At 44.8% G+C, this 19,611-nt stretch overlaps 1 protein-coding gene and 1 non-coding gene across 2 annotated transcripts; both read right to left on the bottom strand.

Moving 5' to 3' along the window:
- Positions 1-16,352: 16,352 nt before the first annotated feature.
- On the bottom strand, positions 16,353-16,857 carry LOC123124797 (NADH-ubiquinone oxidoreductase chain 1-like). Its single transcript, XM_044545353.1, has one exon. The coding sequence runs from the start codon at positions 16,825-16,827 to the stop codon at positions 16,456-16,458; it is 372 nt and encodes a 123-aa protein (XP_044401288.1). The 5' UTR covers positions 16,828-16,857; the 3' UTR covers positions 16,353-16,455.
- A 1,232-nt stretch (positions 16,858-18,089) lies between these two features.
- On the bottom strand, positions 18,090-18,164 carry TRNAP-UGG (transfer RNA proline (anticodon UGG)). Its single transcript has one exon. It is a non-coding gene; the product is annotated as a tRNA-Pro (tRNA).
- Between the last annotated feature and the right edge of the window lie 1,447 nt (positions 18,165-19,611).

Below are 19,611 nucleotides of genomic sequence, written 5' to 3'. Positions count from 1 at the left end.
TGCTTGTATGCTTATGTATGTTATTGCTTGCTTACGCTAGATCATCCGGAGTGCGAAGCTGGTACTACGAATCTTTAGAGTTCAACGATCATCAGCAAGGCAAGTTCACCGTTTGATCATAATTTTCAATACCCAGTTTTTACTATGCATTAGTTTCACCCTCAAAGATTGCATGAATAGGATTGGGAACATGTGGTTATGCTTTGTAGTTCATGTGGTAGGAACCTATGACCTTTGATCACCCCGGGAATATTCGTTATATCATATCTTGCTTAGCCATGCTCGTAGACGGGGATTGGTATGTGTGATCCATGCAAGTTGTGAGAGATAATAATTTTGGGACAACATAAGGTCGCAACTTTAATACACATCTGGGTGGATTGTTTGGGGCACCTGGAGTAACCAGTGCTTGCCCAAGGGGAATCCCGGAGTACCCGTGTGATTACCCTAGGTCCGCCTGTTGGAAATATGCCCTAGAGGCAATAATAAATTGGTTATTATTATATTTCCTTGTTCATGATAATCGTTTATTATCCATGCTAGAATTGTATTGATAGGAAACTCAGATACATGTGTGGATACATAGACAACACCATGTCCCTAGTAAGCCTCTAGTTGACTAGCTCGTTGATAGATAGATGGTTACAGTTTCCTGACCATGGACATTGGATGTCGTTGATAACGGGATCACATCATTAGGAGAATGATGTGATGGACAAGACCCAATCCTAAGCCTAGCACAAGATCGTGTAGTTCGTTTGCTAAGAGCTTTTCTAATGTCAAGTATCATTTCCTTAGACCATGAGATTGTGCAACTCCCGGATACCGTAGGAATGCTTTGGGTGCACCAAACGTCACAACGTAACTGGGTGGCTATAAAGGTGCACTACAGGTATCTCCGAAAGTGTCTGTTGGGTTGGCACGAATCGAGACTGGGATTTGTCACTCCGTGTAAACGGAGAGGTATCTCTGGGCCCACTCGGTAGGACATCATCATTATGTGCACAATGTGACCAAGGAGTTGATCACGGGATGATGTGTTACGGAACGAGTAAAGAGACTTGCCCGTAACGAGATTGAACAAGGTATCGGGATACCGACGATCGAATCTCGGGCAAGTAACATACCGATTGACAAAGGGAATTGAATACGGGATTGATTGAATCCCCGACATCGTGGTTCATCCGATGAGATCATCGTGGAACATGTGGGAGCCAACATGGGTATCCAGATCCCGCTGTTGGTTATTGGCCGGAGAACGTCTCGGTCATGTCTGCATGGTTCCCGAACCCGTAGGGTCTACACACTTAAGGTTCGATGACGCTAGGGTTATTGGGAATAGATATACGTGGTTACCGAATGTTGTTCGGAGTCCCGGATGAGATCCCGAAAGTCATGAGGAGTTCCGGAATGGTCCGGAGGTAAAGATTTATATATGGGAAGTCCTGTTTTGGTCACCGGAAAAGTTTCGGGTGCTATCGGTAACGTACCGGGACCACCGGGAGGGTCCCGGGGGTCCACCAGGTGGGGCCACCGGCCCCAGAGGGCTGCGTGGGCCAAGTGTGGGAAGGGACCAGCCCCTAGGTGGGCTGGTGCGCCTCCCACAAGGGGCCCAGGGCGCAGGAAGGGGGGAAGGGGAAACCCTAGGCTCAGATGGGCCTAAGGCCCACCTAGTGGTGCGCCCCCCTCTCTCCCCCCTTGGCCGCCCCTCCAACTCCCATCTAGGGCTGGCCGCACCCCTTGGGGGGGAACCCTAGATGGGGTCGCAGCCCCTCCCCCTCCCCTATATATAGTGGGGGTTTTGGGGCTGCCATATACATGAGACTTCCTCTCTCTTGGCGCAGCCCTACCCCTCTCCCTCCTCCTCTCCCGCGGTGCTTGGCGAAGCCCTGCTGGAGTGCCATGCTCCTCCATCACCACCATGCCGTTGTGCTGCTGCTGGACGGAGTCTTCCCCAACCTCTCCCTCTCTCCTTGCTGGATCAAGGCGTGGGAGACGTCACCGGGCTGCACGTGTTTTGAACGCGGAGGCGCCGTGGTTCGGCGCTTAGATCGGAATCAACCGCGATCTGAATCGCTACGAGTACTACTCCTTCATCCGCGTTCTTGCAACGCTTCAGCATCGCGATCTACAAGGGTATGTAGATGCACTCCCCTTCCCCTCGTTGCTAGATTACTCCATAGATTGATCTTGGTGATGCGTAGAAAATTTTGAATTTCTGCTACGTTCCCCAACAGTGGTATCATGAGCTAGGTCTATGCGTAGTTTCTATGCACGAGTAGAACACAAAGTAGTTGTGGGCGTCGATTTTGTCAATTTACTTGCCATTACTAGTCTTATCTTGATTCGGCGGCATCGTGGGATGAAGCGGCCCGGACCGACCTTACACGTACACTTACGTGAGACAAGTTCCACCGACTGACATGCACTAGTTGCATAAGGTGGCTAGCGGGTGTCTGTCTCTCCCACTTTAGTCAGATCGGATTCGATGAAAAGGGTCCTTATGAAGGGTAAATAGAAATTGGCATATCACGTTGTGGCTTTTGCGTAGGTAAGAAACGTTCTTGCTAGAAACCCATAGCAGCCACGTAAAACATGCAACAACAATTAGAGGACGTCTAACTTGTTTTTGCAGGGTATGCTATGTGATGTGATATGGCCAAAAGGATGTGATGAATGATATATGTGATGTATGAGATTGATCATGTTCTTGTAATAGGAATCACGACTTGCATGTCGATGAGTATGACAACCGGCAGGAGCCATAGGAGTTGTCCTAATTTATTGTATGACCTGCGTGTCAATTGAAACGCCATGTAATTACTTTACTTTATTGCTAACCGTTAGCCATAGTAGTAGAAGTAATAGTTGGCGAGACAACTTCATGAAGACACGATGATGGAGATCATGATGATGGAGATCATGGTGTCATGCCGGTGACGAAGGTGATCATGCCGCGCCTCGAAGATGGAGATCTAAGGCGCAAGATGATATTGGCCATATCACGTCACCTTATGATTTGCATGTGATGTTTATCATGTTTACATCTTATTTGCTTAGAACGACGGTAGCATAAATAAGATGATCCCTCACTAAAATTTCAAGAGACGTGTTCCCCCTAACTGTGCACCGTTGCGAAGGTTCGTTGTTTCGAAGCACCACGTGATGATCGGGTGTGATAGATTCTAACGTTCGAATACAACGGGTGTTGACGAGCCTAGCATGTACAGACATGGCCTCGGAACACATGCGAAACACTTAGGTTGACTTGACGAGCCTAGCATGTACAGACATGGCCTCGAAACACAAGAGATCGAAAGGTCGAACATGAGTCGTATAGTAGATGCGATCAACATGGAGATGTTCACCGATGATGACTAGTCCGTCTCACGTGATGATCGGACACGGCCTAGTTTGACTCGGATCATGTATCACTTAGATGACTAGAGGGATGTCTATCTGAGTGGGAGTTCATTAAATAATCAGATGAACTTCATTATCATGAACATAGTCAAAAGGTCTTTGCAAATTATGTCATAGCTTGCGCTTTAGTTCTACTGTTTAAGATATGTTCCTAGAGAAAATTTAGTTGAAAGTTGATAGTAGCAATTATGCGGACTGGGTCCGTAAACTGAGGATTGTCCTCATTGCTGCACAGAAGGCTTATGTCCTTAATGCACCGCTCGGTGTGCTGAACCTCAGCGTCGTCTGTAGATGTTGCGAAACATCTGGCATACACGTTTTGATGACTACGTGATAGTTCAGTGCATAATGCTAACGGTTTAGAATTGTGGCACCAAAGACGTTTTGAAACGTCGCAGAACATATGAGATGTTCCGAAGACTGAAATTGGGATTTCAGACTAGTGCCCACGTCAAGAGGTATGAGACCCCTGACAAGTTTCTTAAGCCTGCAAACTAAGGGAGAAAAAGCTCAATCGTTGAGCATGTGCTCAGATTGTCTGAGTACTACAATCACTTGAATCGAGTGGGAGTTAATCTTCCAGATGAGATAGTGATGGCTCTCCATAGTCACTGCCACCAAGCTATTAGAGCTTCGTGATGAACTATAACATATCAGGGATAGACATGATAATCCTTGAGCAACTCGCGATGTTTGACACCGTGAAAGTAGAAATCAAATAGGAGCATCAATTGTTGATGGTTAATAAAACCACTAGTTTCAAGGAGGGCAAGGGCAAAAGGGATACTTCATGAAACAGCAAATCATTTGCTGCTCTAGTGAAGAATCCCAAGGTTAAACCCAAACCCGAGAAAGTGCTCCTGTAATGAGGGGAACGGTCACTGAAGCAGAACTACCCTAGATACTTGGTAGATGAGAAGGCAGGCAAGGTCGACAGAAGTATATTGGATATACATTATATGAATGTGTACTTTACTAGTACTCCTAGCAGCACCGGGGTATTAGATACCGGTTCGTTTGCTAAGTGTTAGTAACTCGAAATAAAAGCTGCGGAATAAATGGAGACTAGCTAAAGGTGAGATGACGATGTGTGTTGGAAGTGTTTCCAAGGTTGATGTGATCAAGCATCGCATGCTCCCTCTACCATCGATATTGGTGTTTGCGTTGAGCATAAACATGATTGGATTATGTTTATCGCAATACGGTTATTCATTTAAGGAGAATAATGGTTACTCTGAATAATACCTTCAATGGTCTTGCACCTAAAATGAATCTCGATTGCAGTGATACACATGTTCGTGCCAAAAGATATAAAATAGTAATGATAGTACCACATACTTGTGGCACTGCCATTTGAGTCATATTGGTATAGAACGCATGAAGAAGCTCCATGTAGATGGATCTTTGGACTCACTCGTTTTTTGAAAAGATTGAGACATGCGAACCATGTCTATTGGTATATATGCATGAAGAAACTCCATGCAGATGGATCGTTTGGACTCATTTGATTTTGAATCACTTGAGACATGCAAATCATACCACATGGGCAAGATGACTGAAAGGCCTCATTTTCAGTAAGATGGAACAAGAGAGCAACTTGTTGGAAGTAATACATTTTGATGTATGCAGTCCAATGAGTGCTGAGGCATGCAGTGGATATCGTTATGTTCTTACTTCACAGATGATTTGAGTAGATGCTGAGTGTATTTACTTGATGAAACACAAGTCTGAATTCTTGAAAGGTTCAAGTAATTTCAGAGTGAAGTTGAAGATCGTCGTGACAAGAGGATAAAATGTCTATGATATGATCATAGACATATCTGAGTTACGAGTTTGACACACAATTAAGACATTGTGGAAAGTGTTTCACAATTAATACCGCCTGGAACACCACAGTGTGATGGTGTGTCCGAACATCATAACTGCACCCTATTGGATATGGTGCATACCATGATGTCTCTTATCGAATTACCACTATCGTTTATGGGTTAGGCATTAGAGACAACCGCATTCACTTTAAAAGGGGCACCACGCAATTCCGTTGAGACGACACCGTTTAGAGAAACCTAAGTTGTTGTTTCTTAAAATTTTGGGGCTGCGATGCTTATGTGAAAAAGTTTCAGGCTGATAAGCTCGAACCCAAAGCGGATAAATGCATCTTCATAGAATACCCAAAACAGTTGGGTATACCTCCTATTTCAGATCTGGAAGCAAAAGTAATTGCTTCTAGAAATGGGTCCTTTCTCGAGGAAAAGTTTCTCTCGAAAGAATTGAGTGGGAGGATGGTGGAGACTTGATAAGGTTATTGAACCGTCACCTCAACTAGTGTGTAGCAGGGCACAGGAAGTTGTTCCTGTGGCACCTACACCAATTGAAGTGGAAGCTTATGATAGTGATCATGAAACTTCGGATCAAGTCACTACCAAACCTCGTAGGACGACGAGGATGCGTGCTACTTCAGAGTGGTACGTGATCCTGTCTTAGATATCATGTTGTTAGACAATACTGAACCTACGAGCTATGGAGAAGCGATGGTGGGCCCATATTCCGACAAATGGTTAGAAGCCATGAAATCCGATATAGGATCCATGTATCAAAACAAAGCATGGACTTTGGTAAATTTCCCGATGATCGGCAAGCCATTGAGATAAATGGATCTTTAAGAAGAAGACGGACATGGACGGTAAGGTTACCGTCTATGAAGCTCGACTTGTGGCAAAGAGTATTTTCACAAGTTCAAGGAGTTGACTACGATGAGATTTTCTCATTCGTAGCGATGCTTAAGTCCATTGGAATCATGTTAGCATTAGCTGCATTTATGAAATCTGGCAGATGGATGTCAAAAACAAGTTTCCTTACCAGTTTTCGTAAGGAAAGGTTGTATGTGATACAATCAGAAAGGTTTTGTCGATCCTAAGGATGCTAAAAGGTATGCTAGCTCCAGCGATCCTTCCATGGACTAGAGCAAGCATCTCGGATTCAGAATATACGCTTTGATGGAGTGATCAAAGTTTTTGGGTTTATACAAAGTTTGTTAGAAACTTGTATTTACAATAAAGTGAGTGGGAGCGCTACAACATTTCTGATAAGTATATGTGAATGACATATTGTTGATCCGAAATGATGTAATTTTTTTGGAAAGCATAAAGGGTTGTTTGAAAGGAGTTTTTCAAAGGAAGACCTTGATAAAGCTGCTTACATATTGGGCATCAAGATCTATAGAGATAGATCAAGACGCCTGATGATATTTTCAAAGAACGCACACCTTGACATGATTTTGAAAGAGTTCAAAATAGATCAGCAAAGGAGTTCTTGGCTGTGTTACAAGGTGTGAGTATTGAGTAAGACTCAAGACCTGACCACAGCAGAAGAGAGAGAAAGGACGAAGGTCGTCCCCTATGCTTTAGACGTAGGCTCTACAGTATGCTATGCTATGTACCGCACATGAAGTGTGCCTTGCCATGAGTTGGTCAAGGGGTACAATAGTGATCCGGGAATGGATCACATGACAGCGGTCGAACTTATCCTTAGTATCTAGCGGACTAAGGAATTTTCTCGATTATGGAGGTGAAAAGGAGTTCGTCGTAAAGGGTTACATCGATGCGAACTTTGACACTAATCCGGATGACTCTGAGTAGTAAACCGGATTCGTATAGTAGAGCAGTTATTTGAAATGGCTCCAAGTAGCGCGTGGTAGCATCCACAAGATGACATAGATATTCGTAAAGCACACACGGATATGAAAGGTTTAGACCCGTTGACTAATAACCTCTCTCACAAGCATAACATGATCAAACCAGAACTCATTAAGTGTTTATCACATAGTGATGTGAACTAGATTGTTGACTCTAGTAAACTCTTTGGATGTTGGTCACATGGTGATGTGACCTGTGAGTGTTAATCACATGGTGATGTGAACTAGATTATTGACTCTAGTGCAAGTGGGACACTGTTGGAAATATGCCCTAGAGGCAATAATAAATTGGTTATTATTATATTTCCTTGTTCATGATAACCGTTTATTATCCATGCTAGAACTGTATTGATAGGAAACTCAGATACATGTGTGGATACATAGACAACACCATGTCCCTAGTAAGCCTCTAGTTGACTAGCTCGTTGATCAATAGATGGTTACGGTTTCCTGACCATGGACATTGGATGTCGTTGATAATGGGATCACATCATTAGGAGAATGATGTGATGGACAAGACCCAATCCTAAGCCTAGCACAAGATCGTGTAGTTCGTTTGCTGAGAGCTTTTCTAATGTCAAGTATCATTTCCTTAGACCATGAGATTGTGCAACTCCCAGATACCGTAGGAATGCTTTGGGTGCACCAAACGTCACAACGTAACTGGGTGGCTATAAAGGTGCACTACAGGTATCTCCGAAAGTGTTTGTTGGGTTGGCACGAATCGAGACTGGGATTTGTCACTCCGTGTAAACGGAGAGGTATCTCTGGGCCCACTCGGTAGGACATCATCATTATGTGCACAATGTGACCAAGGAGTTGATCACGGGATGATGTGTTACGGGACGAGTAAAGAGACTTGCCGGTAACGAGATTGAACAAGGTATCGGGATACCGACGATCGAATCTCGGGCAAGTAACATACCGATTGACAAAGGGAATTGAATACGGGATTGATTGAATCCCCGACATCGTGGTTCATCCGATGAGATCATCGTGGAACATGTGGGAGCCAACATGGGTATCTAGATCCCGCTATTGGTTATTGGCCGGAGAACGTCTCGGTCATGTCTGCATGGTTCCCGAACCCGTAGGGTCTACACACTTAAGGTTCGATGACGCTAGGGTTATAGGGAATAGATATACGTGGTTACCGAATGTTGTTCGGAGTCCCGGATGAGATCCCGGACGTCACGAGGAGTTCCGGAATGGTCCGGAGGTAAAGATTTATATATGGGAAGTCCTGTTTTGGTCACCGGAAAAGTTTCGGGTGCTATCGGTAACGTACCGGGACCACCGGGAGGGTCCCGGGGGTCCACCAGGTGGGGCCACCGGCCCCAGAGGGCTGCGTGGGCCAAGTGTGGGAAGGGACCAGCCCCTAGGTGGGCTGGTGCGCCTCCCACAAGGGGCCCAGGGCGCAGGAAGGGGGGAAGGGGAAACCCTAGGCTCAGATGGGCCTAAGGCCCACCTAGTGGTGCGCCCCCCCTCTCCCCCCTTGGCCGCCCCTCCAACTCCCATCTAGGGCTGGCCGCACCCCTTGGGGGGAACCCTAGATGGGGTCGCAGCCCCTCCCCCTCCCCTATATATAGTGGGGGTTTTGGGGCTGCCATATACATGGGACTTCCTCTCTCTTGGCGCAGCCCTACCCCTCTCGCTCCTCCTCTCCCGCGGTGCTTGGCGAAGCCCTGCTGGAGTGCCACGCTCCTCCATCACCACCATGCCGTTGTGCTGCTGCTGGATGGAGTCTTCCCCAACCTCTCCCTCTCTCCTTGCTGGATCAAGGCGTGGGAGACGTCACCGGGCTGCACGTGTGTTGAACGCGGAGGCGCCGTGGTTCGGCGCTTAGATCGGAATCAACCACGATCTGAATCGCTACGAGTACGACTCCTTCATCCGCGTTCTTGCAATGCTTCCGCATCGCGATCTACAAGGGTATGTAGATGCACTCCCCTTCCCCTCGTTGCTAGATTACTCCATAGATTGATCTTGGTGATGCGTAGAAAATTTTGAATTTCTGCTACGTTCCCCAACACCGCCACCCAGGCTCAAAGGGATCATAAGATATTTCATGCCTAGAAACTTTCGTGTGCAGCCACAAGCCATTATGGGCTCTGGCATAGTTGAGTAAGTTGTGTGACCTCTTTCCGTGGTAGACTAGTTGATGTAGGGGAAAGTAGGTGTACCGGTCTACCCAGGGTTAAGGGCAAACGCTTCTGAAAGGCTATGTCTCGATCTTCCGATCATGGAGGTGGTCGAGTCTTGTGGGGAAAAGTGCGCAAACCTCTGCAGAGTGTACAAACTAATCATGATTAGCTGTGTCCCCGGTTATGGACAATTTGAGTATCTAGAAGTGAATTATTGGTTGATCTCATCACTCTATTTAATGAAATTATTGGGCTACTAATAACTTGGGAATTTTGGGATTGAGTTGGAGGAACCTTCTCAATAATGGCATTTCAATTTAGTAGTAAAAAAAAGTTTATTCCTTTGTTGTAGGGTAAAATTAGCTTTATGCAAAATTAAACTTAGAGCCTCCACCAGCTAAATTTGCATATAGAGATAGTCTTTTCATTTATTATTATTCTATGGTGTGAAATTGCCAGCATATTCCATGTGCTGACCTACACGGCTGCAACGCCTCATGTTGCAGACTTTTCCGACGAGGATTAAAGGTGCAATAGGTCATTGTTCTGCACTCAGTTTGCCGTGGAGTTGGATGGACTCATTTACCTTTGAAGCTTCCGCAGTTATTTTTATTTAGATGGCCTTTGGCCATATTATTGTAATAAATACTCTTTTGAGAACCTCGATGTAATAAAGTGTGATTGAACTCTGTTATAATTCCTTGAGTACTGTGTGTGTCAGCATACCGATCCAGGGATGACACTTAAGCATAGAGACTTCGATCCATTTTGGGTCGGGTCGCTACACTTTGTTAGAGCCCTTTCCTTCCCCACAGGCCAGAGCTCAATTTACCTTCGCCACAACTCTAAAATAAGGAGAATCAGCTCAAGATAAAAGGGCTCGCACTCAATTGATCCGGGTCAACACTTCCTGTATCTGGTTTCGGCTTTATTTTGACTCCTTGGAGGGGCTCATGACAGTCCTGTAGGGGATCCAAAGGCTTTCGAGCAGTAGCGGCAGCGGGGCGGGAGAGTTGGTTATTCAATTGATCCTATGAGGTTGGCCCTTTTGCATCATCCAGCAAGGCTCGGAACTCTGAGCTATTAAGGTGTGGTTGAGGGATAAGACACCTTCGATATGTTAACGGAGAGAGGGGAGAGTCATTCCAGAGTTGGGTGGGAATCATTGATAGAAATTTGGATTTTCCCTGAGGTACGATAGCATCTGAACTAAAGAAAGGGAATATGGAAAGTGAATGTGGTAAAGGATACCAAGAGTAGGCTCCCTGAATGATTTTTAGGCGTATTTTCTTTGAACAAATAGATCTATAAAGAAAATAGGATGGATCTTCCACCTATGCTATGAGTGAATCTTATCATCACTGGCGAGTGGTATCGTATCACCGTCTTCGTCCTGAAAACATCTGTAGAGCTAAGCCAGTGTAGGCTTTGACACTACTTATATTCGCTACAAGTATTACACTCGCTTCGCTACACTCTTCTCTTATGCTTCGCGCTTCGCATAGGCTAAATAAGCCGCTCATCCCTGGCGAATCCTACCCACATAGGAATGCAGAATGGGGAAAGGCAAAACATATTCAATCCCAGGAGAGAAGTCACTGGTTCGATAGGACCAGGGAGAGGACCCTGATCACCTTGCCAACGAATTCAAGGCCTTAGGAAAATCATCCTACAATGGACCGTAGGTACTGAGAATGAAGAAGACATAAAAATAAGGTTAGGGGGATAAAAAGAAAACCTCCTCCCATTCAAAGTCGTCTTCAAGTACCTTTTTGATTCTTTACCGAGTATGGATGGATCAACTATAGGTTCGAGTTTACCCAAGATACGTACACTGCTAAGTGTATGAAAATCCAAGAGAGAATCATAAAATCTAAAAGCTAGGAAGGAGAAGACCGGGTGATTGAATATGACTTGCTAACAGATCCTACTCTCCCTTAAGCGCTAGTTCTATTCACGATGGTTCAGTTTCAAGAGCAGCTAAAGTAGTTACCTAATAAGATAGATGAATATTCCACGATCTACGATTATAAAAATCTTCTTATAGAAGTCTAGTTCTTTCTTCTTTTAGAAAAGGAAGTCTTGCTCTCCTTTCTTGCCCCTACTTGCATTGCGAGCCAATCTTCAAACTGTTACGGAGAAGTCGTTTATTGATTAGTTGCTTGAACGTGGAAATATTTCGGCATATCTGCTCTTAGGTTAGTACGAGAACTCGACTCTACTCGTGCTATAGTTGAGGATGTACTTATACTACTCTAAAGAGGGGTCAATTAATGGGGTGCACTTTTCTTAGGGCAATTCTAGGCAAGACCTTGAATCACAGGGTTTGTTCCTGGCAACCCAGCATTCTTTATCTTGGCGTAGATTGGTGTGATGGGACGGATGCTGTGAAAAAGCTTTTTTCTTTGACCGGAATCAACAGGTGTGAACCCATCTAGGATGAGTCAAACATAGGGGAAGGGCCTCCTGGAAATATCCGGCATACTAGTAATCGATTATTTGGCCTTTTGCGATCGAACAACCTATGAACAGTTGTAGCCTACATAACCTACCTACCCAGACCAAGGGAAGAAGGTATCAGATCACTGTAGTTCTAGACCCCTTTTTTCAAATAAAGGAAGTGGCAACGTTTGCCCGAAGAGGTTGAATCAACAGTAAGAAGATACCACCCAAGCACAGAATCCGAAATAACAATCAGGAATAGGACTAGGAGAATGAGGTCTAATTATAGAGTCAAGCTGTAATTGGGCTTAGTGCTCCGATTGCGCCTTAGGACTAGGACTGATAGGTAAATGCCCCTTACTCAACCAATGAAGGCGGGTAGGGCTTTCCTTTCTTTTGTTTAGGGTTGGCAAGAGGATGGTTGCCTCGGCTACAAAGCTGTTAGAGAATGCGCTCTTATCACTACAGGGACGCGAGAGAAATTCCTCGAAAGTAGTATTAAAGGGATGGGGCATTACCGGTGTTAGCGACGAAGGGATTGTTTGCAAGACAAGGTTGCCCTGTTAAGATACGAACAGGGGCATGCCACGCATAATAGTAGAAAAAGGGCAAAGAAGAGGATTGAGGGGCAGAAGGAGCTGGAGGCCAACAAGGAATAGAAGAAGCTGTTCCACTCATAGCTCTTCTTTTTAAAAAGCTTAACTCACATTTCGGGAGCGGATGCTGCTCGAGCTAAAGATATGCCCCCAACTCTTGAACAGCTCTCACTTGCCTTGGCCGATAGCTTAGATGACCGACTGTTAGGCATGGTTACCAATGATTTCACAGTATATATCTTGTTTGGTGAGCCAACCGGCTTCACCCGAGGATGAAGGTAGTAGAACAAAGAGGAGAAGCATCTTTTCCTGGCCGGAGAGGAATCAAGGTCCATCTCATTAAGGCTGAACATTTAGTCTCGTTCCCGATAACAATAGGGAACAGCTGGCCTTGTTTGGTTTTTCTTTCAAGGATTTTTTCTTTCTTGCAATTCTGCGAACTTTGAATGCATCATTTCCTCCATTTCTCGGAACTTATCGTGGAATCTAGGCCCACTAGGACTCGACGGAATTCTGGTAAATCGAGCTCTCTTAGGGGTGGAAGCCAGCCCCCACTACTCGATGTTATCACTCTGCAGGATTTGACAATGGATTTGTCTTCCTCGGTCTCTTCAAACTTTTCCAATCCTGCTATTTTCCCCAAGTCTTCTTGAGTAGTATGATCCCTGAGGGTCAATCCTTTACCTTCCCCCCTTTGCCCTTTCAAATGAAAAAGAACTACCAATGAAAAAAAATGAAATGAAATGAACAATTGCTACTTCTTTATTAAATTACACTGAAAAGAAAGTCTGTAAAAAACAAGAGCCAACCTAAAACTTAACTACCCCTTGCCCTCCCACTGAACCCTTCTTTCTATCCAAAAAAAGGAAGAGCGCACCAAAAAAAAGAATCCAGAAAAAACTCCGCAACTTACGCTCTCATTGCAGCGGCACCTGTTAAAGTGGTGGCAAGAAAGAAAAGACCAAAAAGAAAATTTTTTAATACCTCCGACGAACCGAACCAAGCAGTCTGATCATCCTTGCCCGTCCCCCTCTTCTGTCAACCGTTGAAAGAGCATAGCCCAGGAATGAACCATATCGATCCAAGGTTGCAAGGAAAGAAGAAAGGTAAACCAGACCATAGGAATCTTCTGATGAAGTCAATCAGAGAGGACGGTTAGGTTCTTTGTTGCCTCATTTGCTTAGCTTATAGAATTACACGGTTTATCACGATAGACATTCCAATCAATGGTTGGACGATCAATACCATCGAACTATTCCATTCCACTGCTGAATGACGGAAACGGAAGCTTTTTCTTACTGATGGACTGATCCTGGGAGTTCAGACTGACGGTTAGATGGTTGTTCGCTTGTGTGCTTATTTTCCTTCCCCACTCAAAAACAAGTGTTACAGAATGTTCTTCAATTCAAATAGGTATGACCCCGTCCATCCTTCCAGAGCTAGGCACCTGCTTTAGAATGAGAATCTTTGACAGAGATCGTTCCTTCAGTTTAGCAATCAATTAGATCCATACTGACTTAGCTTGAAGCATGGCTTGCTATTTTGAGGCTCGATGCTACTCTTGGGAACATTATTGATACATCGACTTTCAAGCATCTCGTAGTTGAGTGGTACTGCCATCAACAGTACCAAGATGGAAAGGGACTGCTGAACATGGATAGAACGAGAGTCGAACTCGCATGCCTATCTTTTCTTGTTAGTTAGGAAAGAAAGCCGATATAAACAGCTCCATATTAGCGAATTGCCTCTGACTACTCTTCCCAGGCTGGTCAAACTATAGGATTCCCATTCACTTAGTAAACTTATTGGACAGACGGGTCAACCACTTGACCGGGGGGAGTAAGGTTCGTCACCATAGTCCTGATAGAAGGTCGAGTTTAAAAACAAACCAAAGACAAAGCAACAATGAAAGGAAGGACGGCTCGCTTCGCTTTACAACCAGGGCGGGTCTCGCTGCCGAATCAATGCGCAAGACGCACGATCTACAAACAACAATAGAGAGAGCCAACCAAGAATGAAAGAACCTGGAAACAAACCCGTGAGCGAATACCAAACAGAGTAAGAAGGAGGAAGGGCCGAAGGCGGCTTACTAAGCGAGAAGGCTCCAAGCAATAATGCATTAGAAGGGAGCTTGCTGCTTTGCAACCTAAGTGGTATAGCTAAGCTTACTCATCAAGGGCCGATAGATAGAGCTGCTCTTGTTGCTAATGGAGAAAGATTGGAGTGAAGTTTAGTATGCTTTCTAAGATCAGAGGAGGAAAAGAATGAAGGTGTGGACGGGAAGGAGGAGGCAAGGCCCCCTCAATGTGTATTCGACTACTCATTACGGAACCACCGATTGATCCGATTAGACTTCCCGCGGGGTAGCGCGGGGAACTTGCTGAATCAACTCCTTGGAATCGGAGGCCTGACTGAGGGTCAATCCAATGGTAACCTCAACCTAGGAATGCTTGTTTCACTTCCTTGACAGAGCCAACTGAGATGCTCTGTCTCGATGTTGACCTAACATGGATTGATTCTAAATTATGAATCAAAAATCCTGATCTCGCAAAGGATCCGCAATAGCTGTGTGTACTCGAGGACTCTTAGGGAAAGAAAAGCACTTTTCTCTCTCATTGGTTAGACCGGCTATGGGTGGGTTGGTTATATACTGTGCCTTCCTTCTTCGAACCTTTTGGTATGTATTGCCCCCTAACTATAGATCAGATCCACCGGACCAGAAACTCAATTCCGCACTGCTGCTGAGTCGTCGAACTTATCCACCTCAGGGATTCGTGGATTTTCCGTTTTTGAATTGCGTTGGGGGAAATCTACCAAAGCTAGGCAGATAGATAGACTCCTTTCCCGCTGCTAAGGGAGAGCAAGAAACTAAATCAAATGATTGTTTTTTTCACCAGCGCCCTTTTTTGCGGGTACTAAGAGTCCTCTCACTACCAACCAGCAAACATCATCATCTGGCTGGGTCTTGCCGGTATCAACAACGAGAAAGAAGAACCAAATGGAAACAGCAACTAACTATGGCTCTTGGCCCAGACAACGTCCTAGGCGTAGGGGAGATCAAAACAAGAAGTCACGCCTAGACGACGACACCCGTCCTGGGCTGCAGTAAGTAGATCGAGAGGTCGTTCCGCCCCTTGTCCCCGAAGATGGGTAATATGTTCTCATACAATGTTGCTCCAACTTTTTTCTAGAGGGCCTAGCTGGCGAGCGATCCCAGTCCGCGGCAGAGAACAAGACAGCAAGCGAGCGTACCTTTGTTCGCTTCTTTTCCACCAAGCACAAAAGTTTAAGGAGAACTTTAGGTCGGTGGCTACCTAAGGAAACTCCGATTCGATCCCCCCCCCCCCGGCTGGGAGGCATCTACCTCATCCCGATCACAAGGAGATGTTCACCATGATGGGGGGTCAGGTACTTTAATTCTTTGCGTTCCGGAAAGAATGAAATGCATAGGGGACCATCCTTTTTTTTGTATGCTCTCTGATTTACGGATTCGCAGGGGCCGAGGGCCAACCTTAGTCGACTGACAATGACAAAGGCTTGCGAAAACAAAGTAGCGCCTTTGAAATGGAATCTTAATTAACTATCAGTGGTGCGAAACAGCTTAGCCCCGGGGAGCTAAAGGTTATACCTTTGTAAGCGAACTATGGTTCTCTATGTAGGGTATTCCTCCTTTACTCTCTTAATTAATGTCGAGCTAAGTGACTTTGTGTAGCGTAGTAGAATTAACGCTACGTATGCGTGGACACTCTCTTATCCCTAAGCCTCTTCGCTAACTCGCTCGCCTAAAAAAATGAGTAGGCGAGGCTAGGCAAACTCGGCCGCTGACTTTGACTGTACTGTAGTAGACTTTCTAGCCTTTTATTTTAGAACCCTTTCTCATGTTCTTTCATCCATCAAATAGGAGAACCGTCAGGTCCTTAGTAGCGTTGACAAAGAAGAAGAGCCGGTGAAAAAAAAGAAAGCTAGAATTTCGAATAGTGAGACCAGCTTGACAAGCTACCTTTCCTCTTGATATGAGGTGCGAAGAGAAACATCTCTTTTTTATGACTTCCACTTCTCGATCCCGGCCTGGAAAAGTGACAGACCCCTTGATGAATGAAAGAAAGGGTTTATGAGCCCTAGCCCTGTAAGCCCACACCTGTGTAGAGTAGATCGTTCAACACCTGCGGCACAAACCCATTTTTGACCAATTGGTCCGTATATCATAGGTGACCGAACGGCCGCCCCCCGTCTTACTAGACCAACCTGCTAGAATTATTCCATAAACACCTAGCGAAGATATGGCAAACAAATAAAGTAGCCCTATGTTCGGATATGACAATACCATACCATAATCAAAAGGTACAACGGCCCAAGCGACCAGACTTAACATAAATGTAGCCACTGGAGCCATTCTAAAAAGGGAGAAATTAGCACTACTTGGTGAAATAGGTTCTTTTAGAATCAATTTCAAACCATCTGCTAGAGGTTGTAACAATCCGAATGATCCCACTACATCAGGACCCTTTCGACGTCGCACAAAAGCCATTACTTTACGTTCAGCTAGCACTAAAAAGGCTACGCCTAGTAGAAGTGGTAGAATTAAACAAAGTATTTCCGCTGGAACAGCTATGTACGTTTTTTATTTTCTATTCACTCATGATCGGGCCTGACCTGGTCGACCCGATCAAACTATTTCACTTATGATCTGGCCTGGTTGACCCAATCATGATATTGAAGGATGGGACCTTTTATCAAAAAACTCTGGATCCCGAGAAGTTTTGAAGATGGTGCTCCTGTTACGTTACTTCGAATGGAATCCTCACTTGACTAAGCATAAGCGAAAACGTGGCTGAGAGTAAGCAATCCCCTTTCCTAGTGGCTGAGTCATGATCAGAAATATTGCGAAAGAAAGTGAAATGTCCTATTGTCGTCCCAATTTGGGTAATCCGCGATGTCTCCATTTTATGTATCCATCTTGACTCGTTTTCGGTGTATCAATAGTTCGTTGTATTACACTTTGAACTAACCTAGAGGCCGTGCTTAGGCGAAAATCGATATCAATGAAGTAATCCCGGAACTCTAGAAATCGTGAAGAATTTATTCCATTTTGTTAAATATCGCGAATATAGTGGATACTCTAGAACATTCCTTTGAATGGAATTGTTCATTGGGTTCGACATGTTGTTCGACAAAATAGAAAGTTGTCTCTCGTATGTTATTGTAAGGTGATTCATTCATAATATTTCTTATGTGCGGTTTCAAGATGCTAAAAAGGTAGATTTGGTAATCGGCTTTTGAGCTCCATTATGTGGACTTCATCAATTTGTGAATTATGGACTTGGCGGTAGTGGTCAATACTAACTGCACCGTCTAAATGCTCCCTGACCAAGTTTGCGTACTCGTCAGGGTTGAGTTGAGGGGGCCGCCCGTGCGCTAATTGGGCTTCGAGGTGGCTATACGCGAAAAAAGCTCGCTTTTGACTGAGGCCTGTTCTGTCCTAAACTGTTCCAGAATGTTATTTGTATCATAGGAAGATTCCGAAAGCACATTGATGCCGAAAGAATCTTCGGAACCGGTGGAGAGGCTATTCCGATTGAAGGCTAGACAAATAACATGACTGAGGTATGTAAATAAAACTTGTGAAATAGCTATATAATATGATCTAAATATAGAAGAATACCAAAGATAATGGATAGCAAAATAAGCTTTTTAGCTTTCTTTTTCTTTTGTGTGCGCTTTTCGCCTGCCTTCCCGACCGCAGATAGGCTACGGGGCTTTGCTCTTCGGCCCCATTATGTGAATACCACATCAAGGTGACAGGATTCGAACCTATGGCCCTCTGTACCCAAAACAGATGCGCTGACCAGACTGCGCTACACCTCGTCTCCCCCTCAGAACATATGGATCTACCCGATCCATAAAGAAAAGAACCACCGCTTTTAGGAAATTTTGACAATTCTCTTTCACTTGCATTTTCTTTCGTGAAGGCTCGCTCTCGTTCTTCTTACATCTTGCCCTTTTTTCTTGAGAATTGTATCTATAGCTACTGCTGTTTTGCCAGCCAGTCTGTCCCCAATAATGAACTCTCGTTGACCGCGCCCTACAGGGATCATCGAATCGATAGCAATAAGCCATGTTTGAAGAGGTTCGTATACGGAACGCCTCGCCTCTCCCATCAATAGGTTTAGCCAGAGCATTTATAACATGATCCAAGTTATATACGCTCACGGGTATCTGAGCAATTCTTCCTGTTGCTTTTACAAAACTTCCCTCTTGATGCTAAACCATAGCTCTAACTGAGTCAAATTCCACAATTTCTAAGAACGATATGCTTTTTTTTCATTTTTCACTGTGAAAGCTTCTCTCAATCCGTCCTAGTCCTTTCTTTCCTGGGCACAGGCTTACCTGGTTGACCGTCCACATTCATTCATTGTTCTTCTGTTGTGGAATCGAACCACAGAGCTAGCGCAATTGGGATTTAGAGTCCCATGCGTGAAACTAAAGAGGATTTTCAGTCCTCTGCTCTACCAGCCAGAACCTAGAAGGACACTTCACACCCGATTTGACACAGCTAGACTGGAAACACTGCTTGTCAAGAGCACAGACCCCAGTATATAATACTTTTATGAGTATGTTGGTAAGGTCCGGTCATCCGCTTCTGTGCTTGCACTTCTGCGTAACTAGGGGTGCAAGTCTAGTACAGCGTACTTTCATAACTGAATCAAAAGCGTCGATACATGAAAAATCTCTATATACAATATTTATGACACAGAATGTTGTTCTTTCAACATGATTCCTCAACAATTTTTTCATTGTAACTGACTCTCCGTTCTCTCCGTTCCACTTTGGTTTTCGACTAATAATTACCATGATGAATTTCTCTTACTGCTTGGTTCCGCATTGGATTTTGGAAACTTTTGTTTAGAAAGTGGTGTCACGACCGTGGGGATCAAATGGATGGTTCAGGAAAGTCTAGTGAAGCAGCACGTCTAATCATATAGATGACCATAGTGGTATGGTTCCATAGAAAACTACTGGAGGCCATTACCGCCACCGAAATGGTTTCCATGCTCCGTTGGATGATTTGACGATATCGCAGTATCAAGCTAGAACGGTTTCAATTTGTAGGACGGAAAAGGAACCTCATCCTTTGGTGCACACTAACCGATGAAGCTCAACCCTCTCTCGAACTGAGCTATTTCCGCTTTTTCGAACAAAAAGTTCGAGTAGTTTAGTGAAAAAACGGTCAAGCTTTCTTCCATCCTTCCTAGCTCCTCGACCTTGCACCCGCTCGACGCCTTTTTCATTGTTCGTTCTGAGGTGGATTCGA

Source organism: Triticum aestivum, chromosome 5D (assembly GCF_018294505.1).
Source record: "Triticum aestivum cultivar Chinese Spring chromosome 5D, IWGSC CS RefSeq v2.1, whole genome shotgun sequence".
In the NCBI taxonomy this organism is placed as follows: domain Eukaryota; kingdom Viridiplantae; phylum Streptophyta; class Magnoliopsida; order Poales; family Poaceae; genus Triticum; species Triticum aestivum.
Note: the sequence above shows the minus strand (reverse complement) of the source record. Positions and strands in the feature narration are given on the sequence as shown.

Coding starts and splice junctions, on each gene's coding strand:
- LOC123124797 (XM_044545353.1), bottom strand. CDS start 16,827: ATGGCTTTTGTGCGACGTCGAAAGGGTCCTGATGTAGTGGGATCATTC.